At 38.3% G+C, this 12,737-nt stretch overlaps 1 protein-coding gene across 1 annotated transcript in view; it reads left to right on the top strand.

Moving 5' to 3' along the window:
• cd81a (CD81 molecule a) overlaps positions 1-12,737 on the top strand; it is a 38,635-nt gene that overhangs the window by 22,282 nt on the left and 3,616 nt on the right. Inside the window, exons 3-7 of the mRNA XM_017703542.2 lie at positions 7,629-7,726; positions 8,791-8,865; positions 11,432-11,545; positions 11,798-11,890; positions 12,322-12,405. Coding sequence (XP_017559031.1) covers positions 7,629-7,726; positions 8,791-8,865; positions 11,432-11,545; positions 11,798-11,890; positions 12,322-12,405 — 464 coding nt within the window. The remainder of the gene's footprint in view (positions 1-7,628; positions 7,727-8,790; positions 8,866-11,431; positions 11,546-11,797; positions 11,891-12,321; positions 12,406-12,737) is intronic.

Below are 12,737 nucleotides of genomic sequence, written 5' to 3'. Positions count from 1 at the left end.
GTTAGCAGTGAATAATACCTCTTGCACCGTATTTGAACACTATTATTAAGTCCATCAATAGAGGCCATCAATGCAGGGCATGGTCTTTAGAAGGCATTTCTCTTTTAAAAGCCTAATAGAGGTAGCGCAAGGGAAAGTGTCTTTATGGCTGCCTGCCAAGCAGACTGAACGACCACACCTGTTTGACAGCTGTTGAATGGGATTGATTGATCTACTCAATCCAAATGAACGTCTTTGACAAACACTATTGATTTATTTTGATTCCCGATTGTAGTTCAGCACTTGTACGATTCCTTCCATGGTGAGAATTCAGTATCTTAACTGTAGGAATTGGCAGTGTGATGATACATTAACATTTCCTTATATGCCTTTGTCAGTATATTGTGAGCATTGTCTGTACTTCTGGAGTACTGAACGCATGTTTTAGGCTGATTATTATAAAGAGCCTATAAACAACAACATCTATATAACTATTTATATTATTTATATAACCTCAGAACACCATGCATATTGCTCTCTGCTCCCTTAAAACTATTATAAAACAATTTCTCAAGCATCAGGCAGTGTATTTGTAATCATGTAATATCTTTCTGTGAAGCAGCTTTTGCAGGCATTAAATGCTTCAGAGATGTGATTCACATCACTGCTGCTGTGAACAATTATGATGAGTTTTTTCTAGAATGGTTCACATCAGACCACTCTGAATGAATTTGTTTACACCTAAACGGATTAATTATTCAGAAATTTGGAAAAATTCTCCTTTAGATCGTGTATGTTTGCCAATGTGGGATTAAATAGCCTTTGATTAAAGTTTTTTTTTGTATAGCGCTGCCATGTTGGTAGTGCACCTTGTGTGCTATGTAGAATTGAGCTGTAGCGTAGAAGCATCTCACTGCCTAGCCCTGGAGTTCCCCAGCATACCAAAGCAGGGGCAGAGTGTCACCCCTGTAATGCTTACTCATCAGGACTAGCATGTGACCCACTTGGAATAATATAGAAAGCTTCAATTTATCATCATCTGGAAGGGAGTTGGACTTGCAGTCAAAGGTCAGGGCTGTTCAGCACAAACATACATAAGCACCCTTTTTGTTTCTCTCTCTCCCTCTTTTGTCTTTCTTTCACTCGTTTTTTTCTCATTCTCTTTTTCACACCGTTTTTCTCATTCTACCCTCATTTTTTCTTTCCTCTCCTTTGTCACTCTCAAATTTTTTCTTCTCTTTTTCACCCTTCACACCTTTCTGTTTCTCCTGTTCTTGTTCTTTTCACTTGTATGTACAGTCTTTCACACTTTCATTGTCACGCTTTTCAAATTGTTTACAGATAAACTCTCTTCAGCAGATGACTGTAGGGAAATGCATGTTTGTGTCCATCCTTGTGAGTAAAGTGACTGAAGCGAGTGGGCATTCTCTACGTTAATGTCCTGCAGTGCCAGAGATGGCCGTCTTTGTGGGCTTTGGAGCCCAAGTGTTCTCTGCACTAGAGAGGACAAAGGAAAGAAAAATAAGGCAAACAGGAAATTAGTGTCATTAAGGCTAAATTATACCCAGCAAGGCCGAGGTCTGCAGGCATGCAGTCAGCAGAGGATACAGCCTGAATACATGTGTCTTTAGGTGAGAAAAGGGGACACTTCCTATGTGACAGACTCCCCAGCTGTTCTCAGTAGTCCTATGCACACTGAGACAGGAAGCCTGTTGGCCTGACATGTCTGTTTCTTTTCACTCAATGCACAATAGTCTAAATATAACAAATTGTTTGTGGCTGTAGATTCACCAGCACTGGGCGTCGCAAAGGGGAAAGAAAAGTGCAGTCTGTGCTGTTAAAAAGACCAGAGGAAAAAAATCCTCTCAGCCCCCTCCTCCAATGGTTAAAAATTCCTACAAATCTCCCTCTCGCTCCCTCGTTTTCTCTCTCTCTCTCTCTCTCTCTCTCTCTCTCTCTCTCTCTCTCTCTCTCTCTCTCTCTCTCTCTCTCTCTCTCTTTCGCGCGCTCTCTCTCTCTCTCTCTCTCGTGTTCTCTCGTGCTCGCTCTCTCTCTCTCCCTCTCTCTCTCGTTTTCGCTCTCTCTCTTTCTTTGCTTCACATTACTTTCCACTGAGGTTCAGCTCCATCTGTTTGTGTTTAAGGTCTGTGTGCTTTCTACTTTTGTTCTCTTTCTCTGTCTCTCTTGCTCTTACACTTTCTCTGCACTTTCTTTTCCCTTTTTCAGTACCTCATTCTCAACCCCCGCTTCGTTCCTTCTGTCTTCTTTTTTTTTAATGAATTTTTTTCATGTCGCAGTGTCTATTCAGCACTAATGGTTCTTGGGGGCTTTATTTCATTAGTTTCCATTTTTTCCATACTTTATTTTCTTCTAGCCTTCTCACTATGTGCCACGCCCTGCTTCTGCCTCCTTCTCCCTCCCTCTCTCCTGCACTCTGTCTCTTTCTCTGTGTCTCACTGTCTGTGTCTCACTGTCTCTGTCTCATTCTCTCAGGCTGACTAATGTAGCAATGCTGTAATGTGTGACTTGTTAATCAGTAAGATTCTCTCTCTCTCTCTCTCTCTCTCTCTCTCTCTCTCTCTCTCTCTCTCTCTCTCTCTCTCTCTCTCTCTCTCTCTCTCTCTCTCTCTCTCTCTCTCTCTCTGGCTAATGCTTAGGTCCAGCATCTACTCTCATTAAATGAGAATAGCACCTGTATTTGGCATGAGAACCTTCTTTGCCTTAACCCCCAACCCACTGCAACTCCAACACAAACACAGACTGGGCATCACTGCATACATGCAACTGTTATGTGTTATAAACACACACCCAGTGTTTGAATTCTTTTGTTGTGCATTTTACTGGGTTAAAAAAGTAACTTTACAACAAAACAAAAAAAAGTGGTCCTGAAAATCTTTCTGTAGCAGAACTTCTTCATTTATCCATCATTTATCAGGATGTGAACTGAGGTTTCTGTGCTGTTCAATGTCCAAAATCTTCCAAATGTTTAATATTTTTCTAATCATTGTTCAAAATGCTCAAATTACAGTTCAAAAGTTTTATATCAAATAATCAGTTTGGAATCGAAATTTTCAGTAACATCTGAGACCAGTGTTTTTATAAATATATAAAATGATTTCAGCATGTTAAAATAAAAAATATATAAATGTTAGATGCTGTACATTAAGCTTTATAGCACCAAGAATTAACTTATATCTTGTATAACCTTGTTTAAAAAAAGAAGGGAAAAAAAAGGTCAGCACGCTGTGCAGAATGCAAATAAAACTGTAATGCAACTCATTAAAATGCTATATTTAACTGAGAATGTACAAAGACAATATATCAGATGTTGAAACTAAGAAATGTTTTTTTTTTTTTTTGTTTTTAATGAATTTGTCCATTTTGAATTTGATGTCAGCAACACATTTCAAAAAAGTTGAGACCGGGACAACAAAAGGTTGATAAAGTTGTGTAATGCTTAAAAAATAAATAAATAAAAATAATAATTGGGTTAGGTAGAGTCTTTCAGAAGATAGGGATTTCATCATCTACAGTACATATCAATAAAAGATTCAGAGAATTGTGAGAAATCTCTGTATGCAGGGGACAAGGCTAAGAACCAAGATTGGCTGGCTGTGATCTTCAGGACCTCAGCCAGCACTGCATTGAAATAAGACATGATTCTGTAGAGGAAATCACTGCATAGACTCTGCAAAACCTCTGAAAACCTGAAGGCACCATTAATGTTAAACGATATATACAGGTTTCGGAGCAACATATGCTGCCATCCAGATGATGTCTTTTTCAGGGAAGGGCTTGCTTCTTTCAGCAAGACAATGCCAGACCATATTCTACATGTAATACAACAGCATGGCTATTCTAATATAGAGTCTGCTAGCTAAACTGGCTTGTCTGCAGTCCAAACCTGTCACAACTGACAACATTTGGCTCATTATGAAACAACAAATGCAACAGTGGGGACCATAAAGTGCTGTGGAGCAGCTGAAATCCTATATCAAGCAAAGCAAAATGGTCTCCTTTTAAAAATGCTTGCTGAGTATTGTTTAAAGAAGAGGCGATGCAACACAGTGGTAAACATGCCCCTGCCCATTTTTTGAAACATGTTGCTGGCATCACATTCCAAGTGAGCATATATTTTTTCAGAAAACAATCAAATTTCTCTGTTTCAGCATATTGCCACTATCAAAAGAAAACATTGTATCTCTATTTTTGTTGTTTTTGGGTCTTTGACATAATTTGAAAATTATTGTTGTCCTTGACATTGTGTGTAAATTTCATGATAAGTGAAGCAGAAGTAACAGCCCAAAATGACTTGTAAAAAAAATCTGGTTCCATTGACTTACATTAAAAAAAAGGTAGGTATTGCATTCTGTTTTATACTTATATTTATTATGTATTACAACTTATAAATGGGGTTGTAAATTTAACATCTGGATTTCCTTGGATTTGAAATGTGATCAAATCTTGAGATACATGACTGTAAATATATAATTACAATACACATGTAAAATATCCTAAAAGACCTTTCAGTGTCCAGTTTGTAAGATTTAAATCTGGGTTGTGTGACTTTTTATTGTGTTATTTCTTAACTTTTTATTGCGTTCGTTTATTAGATACTTAATACAACAAATGATTCCAACCTTTTAATCGTATGTGTATTTGTCTATATAGACTTAGGAAAGTACCAATTCATCAATATTTGGCTTGAGTAACTAAGTAATTGTACCCTATTACTACCCTCCTCTGGCATAGGCTGATAGTTAACCAGAGACTTCTAGAATTGGGACAGAGCATGAGTGGAAGTCATTGGTGAGCTTCTTGCTTTGAGAGCAGTCTGATGTGAACGTAAAAGGGAGATTGTAGCTCAGTTGAATGCGGGGCAGCGATTGAGAGAGAATGAACAAGAGCAGGCAGGGAGAAACAGAGAGAGAGAGTGAGAGAACAGGGACAGCCAAAGTGAAGCTGATGAAAAGAGAGAGAGGGAGAGGGAGTGAAAGAAACTGGCCTGCATTGTCCAGTTCATCAGTATGCCAGTCACGGCCATGCTTGCCCATTTCTGGTCTGTCCTTTGGGCCCAATAGCCGCACAATCTGCAGACCCCACCATCAATTTCTCAAGACCCTCCCGTGCTACCGAGAGAGGCAGCGACCGTCAGCGCGACGTTTCGGGACCTTTTCAAACCCAGAAGCTCCAGAGAGCCAGAATCAAATTAACATAGGGAGATGAGTTATCGTTAGGAGAGACAAGATACAGACATTCGCACAGGCAGGCATGACAGTCGGTGATGGATTAGACACCAAAGAGGAGAGAGAGACTGAAAGTAAAAAGCAAAGAAAAGAAGAACAAAGATGACAGGAATAAACTCACCTTAACATGAGAAAATGAAAACGATAAAGGAGCACGTCTCAACATGCATCATGCATTCCACCGCATTGCTTTCTCTTGTAATCTGAAGATTACAAGGTTACATATGAGGGTGTAAGATGGGATGAGTGTTGGAAACATGATGTGGAGACAAAGAGCAGTTGTCAGCCTAACCACTTCCTGCTTCCATTATGAGCTAATTTATTTTGCAGATATTGCTGAAGTGCTAGAACATCAATAGCCTTGTTTAGGATGAACACTTTCAGTATGTAGACTGCAATAAATGTCCTGGCAAGTGCAGCATCTTAAATCTCTGCGATGTGTCTAATATGTCTGTGTAAGATTGTTGTACAAATATTACAAATTCTTTAACGTTAACGTTTTACATGTTTTATGTAACGCAGTGTAGAGAAATTGGGCCTCCTTCACTATAATTTTTCTTGTTTTCTTAAATATGTTCTAGGAAGGTCCTAAGAAAAAGTCTACGTAAGACTCATGATGTGTTCTTGAACTGTGCAGTTGTTCACACCTTTGTCTTAGTGTGTGTATGTACATTCTGTTCTTGCCTCAAAGCAAGTTAAAAATAAGAAAACATTGCTGAATGTCAGAATCTTCATGAAAACTGCATAAGTGGATTTTATTTATTTAGAAATGTCTTCCTAAGAACGGTTGGTAAATGAGGCCCAATTTTCTTATCTTTAATCACACAAAACAGATGTTGCTTGTGATAAAATGACTTGAAACAAATATTTTTAGATATAATCCAAATGATCTTAGAATTTTCTGACGACAGTATGTCTTAAGATGGTCAATTTATTTGTTGCAGGGGAGTGGGGGGGTTATTATGTAACATGCTTGTAAAGTGGAAAGGGCAATGGGCATTTCCCAGTAGCACAAAAAATCTCTGAAATGGACACAAGGAAATGTATATTAAGATTTAATGTAACAAGATTTTATTTCATGTAACTACACCACTCCTATTGGTTCATTCATTGTAGAAATTGAATTCCAACCTGCTTAGCTTTGCTTTTGTCCAGCTCTGAATGTTGATCGAGCCTCTGTCTGAAGTTTAGATTCTTCTTGCGTGAATATGTGGATATAGAACAGTAAAATGATGATGTAGGACCTTCACAAAATGTGTAGTCATAGTGACGGCTTGGATTCTCTGTTTTCAGAAGTTGTTAGGGTAGATAGTTGTGTTGACGATGGAAATATAACAGTGCAGGGCTTGACTGGTTTATAAAGAGGAAACCATTCACATTCCCTTGTGTCTTTTTAGCCCAAACTGAGTCACACACATGTGGTGGATCTTTTCTTCCTCTTTCAGTAGGAAAATGGTTTGGCTCTCTTGTTGTGTTGTTATGAGGGTCTTTTTTTTTTTTTTTTTTTTTTTCCATTTTTTGTGGGTCAATTTGCATTATTCCTCCCTCTCTCTCTCTCTCTCTCTCTCTCTCTCTCTCTCTCTCTCTCTCTCTCTCTCTCTCTCTCTCTCTCTCTCTCTCCCTCTCCCTCCCTCCCTCCCTCTCTCTCTCTCCCTACCTACCTACCTACCTACCTACCTACCTACCTACCTACCTACCTACCCTGCTCAACGAGGCCTCTGCCCTGGCATGGTTACCATGGTTACAGCAGTGAGCCAAGTCAGATCCTCTGCAAGATGTAAACAGGCGAGGGGAGGGAGCTTTAATTTGATGGGGTTTTCTTGTGCCCCCCCACCCCCCACTTTACGTCCTTTCCTTTGGCACTTTAATTTTTTTCCATAGCGACCACACGTCTGCTGCCTTTTCTCTGACGAACAAGTCACTTGTTACATAAAGATGACTAGTGCAATCAGAGGGCTTTTTTTATTTTTGGTAGGTGAGAGAATGGAAAGTGAAGCGTGGTGAGGCTAATATGCTTACCAAACCAGGACTTTCATCTTACTTTACAGAGAATTACCATTGTGAAAATAAAATTGCTCAAACACTGACACCTAGTGGCTCAGGGAAGTACTACACTGTACACAATTTATTAGATAGTGTATGAATTATCATGGTCTTCTCGTAGATTGTGTGTGTCTTTGGGCCAGGAGAAACATAAAGATTTATATGATGATGATGATAATGATAATAATAATAATAGTAATAATAATAAAACCTTGCATATATCCAAAATGATGACTTTAATAATGGTGTGAGCAAATTAAAATCAGTGGTGGAAAAAAAAATGAAATAATGAGATTTTGATATTGGTGGATTGGTCACATTTACTGTTTTTACCCCCTCCCACCCCCACCTCCCCCTTAGGTGTCTACATCCTGATAGCAGTTGGTGCTGTAATGATGTTTGTTGGGTTCCTCGGTTGCTATGGTGCCATCCAGGAGTCTCAGTGCCTGCTCGGAACAGTGAGTCACTCATCCAATCAGAGCACAGCAAATTTGCTTAGTCATCTCAGTGTCTCCCAGGCTTTGCAATGAAAGATTTCTGACGATTGCAGAATGCAGTTATTCTGAACTAGGTCTGTCTTAATCACTGTTTTAGAGACAGTTAATTGTAATATTAATAATTACGAATAATTTTGCTTTTTTCAGTACCACACTGATATGACGACCTGTGGGCCGATGTCCATATACGTCAATTTTCTTGTACAAAACTGCCAATACATAAATATTTATGAAATATGTAATTTGGGACTACATCTATCTAGATTTGCATCACAGAGGATTAAAGATTTGACTGTAGAGGGTTACAAAGGAAGTAGGATTAATAAAACTGATAGCACAGCAATCCAACAACACCTAAACATTCTGCTCTTCCGGAACAAAATAAATACGTCAAATATCAGTTTAAAAGATGTGCAAACATCTGTCCGATAAAATATTAGTTTATCTGCCAATACTGATATGATTATCATTCATCCCTACATGTTTTTTTAAAGCTATTATTAATTTATTATATTATTTAATCTATCTATTATATTATTTAATCTATAATTAAAGTAGGAGCATAATGTGGACAGATTGGCTCAAGCACAGACAAACGAGTATTGTGCACTACTGCCCTCTAAAGGTGTTATAGCAAATAGTCAGAGGTTAGAAGTTTTGTTATTTTGAATAGACCCCTCGGGTGTCTCAATAATGAATTCTTTTCTGATTTCTTTTAAGTACATACATTTATCTCTTCCCAGTTGATGAAAACGTGTTTGTTGTGATGTAAACATATGATTCTGATAGCTATAGCTATAGTGGCCAGCTTGAACATTTGCAATCAGCTCACATAATTGGCATCAGGCGATTTTGTAGTAATTGTGACAGGCCTAATATGAACCTTCACTTTGCACAATTCGTGATTTGATGTTTAAATAAAATCCAGCTTGTTAAATTACAAAGCATTTTTCACGTTAAAAAGCACAGGCGCACGTTTGTGAGTGGCCAGGGCCATTTATCAACGGCTTCTCTTCCTTTCCTAGTTCTTTGCTTGCCTGGTCATCCTGTTCGCCTGTGAGGTTGCTGCTGGTATCTGGGGATTTATCCACAAAGACAAGGTGAGGAGGAAACACAGACATGCTCACTCACATAAACACGATGAAACACATTCTATTAAAACAGTTCTGGTTCTAAAATGTGATTGGTTGATCCCGGTTCAAAGTGGTTGTAAAATACTCCATAGACACACATGACTGCACAATTCAATATTTCTGTATCAATGTGCCACATTTGTTTTATAAAATAAAAGTTCCTATTTATGTATGTATTTATTTATTTAATTAAACATAATTCAGTAATTGTATTTTAAATAACTAGGTCGATGAAAGTGGCTTAATTGTGAGCTGGTTCATTATAGAAAAACTAACCAACACAGATTGGAGCCGGGGGTCACAGTATTTACAATCCAAATATAGCCATTATGTTTCCTATCCTGAATGATGAGGGAGCCATAGCGTACTGTTGACAAACTACATTGCTTAGTGGAAGAATTGTTTATTGAATTAATCATGAACTAAATTTACTAAACATTAGTGTATTTAAGCATATTGCTAATATTAACTTGACCTCTCTTTATCCCTTAAAATAATTTTTTTTTTGTTTTTTTTAACTCTGCCTTTATGACTGATATATGTAAATGACTAGTTCTGATTGGCTGCCCTGTATTGTGCCTCATTCTACAAGCACTCAGAGCTTAAACACTCCTTAGAACTTTAATGTAAGTGAGCAGGGCTAAACTGCATGTGCACAAGTGTGTTTACTCTAGAGGATGTGTACTTTATTTTCACTTAGAAAAGAAAATCAACTACTCATGAAATTTGACCAGTGGCACCGAAGCTTTTGCATATGAGAGTAATCTAATTGAATTGGTTCTTATGACGTCAGAGAAATAATGAATTATAACAGGCTGTTTTTGCAGCTTAGATTTAATGTATGGATTTTATGGCCTGGGGAGTGAATGGTGCAACTTGATAAACTTTAACAATGTTTACACACTGCTTCAAACTTCTTAATTTAAAAAAGTGAGGGAAATTATACCCATATACATAAAATGGACCCATTAACAAACTAACTGCTTCAGCAAGCACAGATAGATAGATACATACACTGTGTGCACAATTATTAGGCAAGTTTTGTTTTACGTGAGTATTTTATTATCACCTTTAGGCATATTTTCTAACTCCAAGCTAGATAAACTTGAATGCTTAATGGATTTAAGCATAGCAGGCAATGTGTATCTGTGTAATGAGGGAGGGTGTGGCCTAAGGAGGTCAACACCCTATATCAAGGTGTGCATAACTATCAGGAAGCTTCTTTTCCTCAGGCAAAATGGGCCAAAAAAGAGATTTAACCGACTCTGAAAAGTCAAAAATTAGCAGAAGTCTCTCAGAGGGATGCAGAACTCTTGAAATTGCTAAGATATTGGGGCGTGATCATAGAACCATCAAACGTTTTGTTGTAAATAGTCAACAGGGTTGCAAGAAACGTGTTGAGAAAAAAAAGACACAAAATAACTGCCACGGATTTGAGAAGAATGAAGCGTGAAGCTACCAGGAACCCATTATCTTCCAGTTCTAACATATTTGTGGCTGGATCAGTAATGGGCGCAGAGCTCCACTTCGAGTCAGACGCCAGCAAGGTGGAGGTGGGGTACTGGTATGGGCTGGTATTATTAAAGATAAGCTGGTTGGACCTTTTCAGGTTGAAGATGGGCTCAAAATCAACTCCCAAGCCTACTGCCAGTTTTTAGAAGACACTTTCTTTAAGCAGTGGTACAGGAAGAATCTGCATCTTTCAAAAAGAAAATGATTTTTATGCAGGACAATGCTCCGTCACATGCATCCAAGTACTCCTCTGCATGGCTAGCCAGTAAAGGTGTTAAAGATGAGAGAAAAATTATGATGTGGTCCCCTTCCTCACCTGACCTGAACCAAATTGAGAACTTGTGGGCCCTTCTTAAATGGGAGATTTCCAGTGAAGGAAAACAGTACACCTCTCTGAACATGGTCTGGGATGCTGTGGTTGCTGCTGCACAAAGAGGTGATTGTCAACAGATCAAGAAACTGACAGACTCCATGAATGGAAGGCTTATGGCTGTTATTGAAAAGAAGGGTGACTATATTAGTCAGACTTTTTTTTTTTTTTAATGTTAAAAATGTTTTTTGGAAAGTTGGGTTGTTTGTAATTCTCACACGAACAGAAAATAAAGTGAGATGGGGAAAATGTTTGATTTAGCATCGTAACAATTCTGCACAATAATAGTTGCCCAATAATTGAGCACATATAGATATTCTCCTAAGAAAGCCAAAACTTCCCTCACTTTCAATTTCATGTTTGAGGTTTATTAACATTTTGGATTAACTGAGAGCACTGTAGTTGGTGATTAATAAAAATAATGGTCAAAAATAAGACTTGCCTAATAATTGTGCACACAGTATGCATGCATACATGCATACATATGTTCATACATGCATACGTATATGTGTACATGAGACACTCAGTGTCTTTATGCCAAATGGTACTAGGCATGTATGCAGCAGCTTGCGGGCTCAGCCGACAGACCCAGCTGCACTTTGCATGGTCAGTTCAGTGCTCCTCTGAGCTGTGGTTATCTGTTTGTTTCAGATTTCTAAAGAAATGATCAACTTCTACGACTCTGTGTATGACCGAGGTCTCATAGAGACTGCCCAGGATAAGCAGCAGGCTGCAGCTGCTGTGCTGAAGGTCTTCCATGAAACTGTAAGTGTCCCTTATAAATGGATTTAAAAATGTTTTTGTTTTTATTATATATATTTAAGGTAAAAGTTGGTTCATAATATTAATTGGTTGTAAGCAAAAAATGTTAAGTAAGATTTCCAAGTTTTATGTATTAGATATCTAGTGAACTACGTGATCTTGCATCATAAAGACCCCACATTGTTGCTTTACACTCCAACCTGTGATGTGACTGATGAATCCACCTATTATAAATGTGCATTCTCTGTCTTTCAGCTGCAGTGCTGTGGCAAGGGTGCATTCACCGCAGCTATGACTAGCTGGATGACTAACCTATGCCCTAAAAAGGGTTTGCTGGACAGTCAACCTGTAAGCCTTTCATGCATCTTATAAGTAATTCCCAGTTCAGAATTCAGGCCTGGCAAAATTTGGTACTTTTTGTTTTGTTTTTGCACTTTTTTTGTATGATGGTAGGGGAAAAGTGTTTCAGGTTCATATTTCAAATGACTTTCTGGTCCGTATAATGAACTGATACTGTAACAGAGTGGGCATAAATTATTTGCATGGTCATTATCATTAGGAATGACTATGTTGACTAACCAAAGTGGCTTTTGCTTACTTAATGTGCTTATGCTGGAGGATGGGAAGGGTGGATTGTTTAGCACTTCTTTAAATGAAAAATTTTAAATTGATCAGAAACAGACAAGTGTGTTGTTTGATGTCCTGTTTAGGTTTCAGGGAACATGCTTGTGACAGACATTGACTGAGATGTTCATGCTTGTGTTTTTGCTCCTTCACAGAACTGTCACGACCAAATCAAAACACTCTTCAATGAAAAGATCTACCTGATTGGCATCGCCGCCTTGGTTGTTGCTGTCATCATGGTAAGTGAATGACTTTATTGTGCATTACAGGCTCATAATAAAGTCCTTTGCAATAGAGTTAAGCCAGGAAATATTGTAAGAATATTAAAGGGTCCATATCATGGAAATCAGGTTTTTTACTGTCTTTAAATAAAAATGCTTGGTGTATGTGAACATTTGTTTTGAATCATATCAATCGCGACATGTTCAATCCCTGGTGATGCCAGATCCATGTCTAGGAATCTCACTCTGTCCGTGTGGGAACAATGTTTCTCCCTTTCCCCTCAGTGTGATGCTAGTCATGTCTATAAGCTGGCGTAACAAAATTGGCAGCATTCTCCATGTGTGTTGAA

This window comes from Pygocentrus nattereri, chromosome 25, assembly GCF_015220715.1.
Source record: "Pygocentrus nattereri isolate fPygNat1 chromosome 25, fPygNat1.pri, whole genome shotgun sequence".
NCBI classification, from domain to species: Eukaryota; Metazoa; Chordata; class Actinopteri; order Characiformes; family Serrasalmidae; genus Pygocentrus; species Pygocentrus nattereri.
Note: the sequence above shows the minus strand (reverse complement) of the source record. Positions and strands in the feature narration are given on the sequence as shown.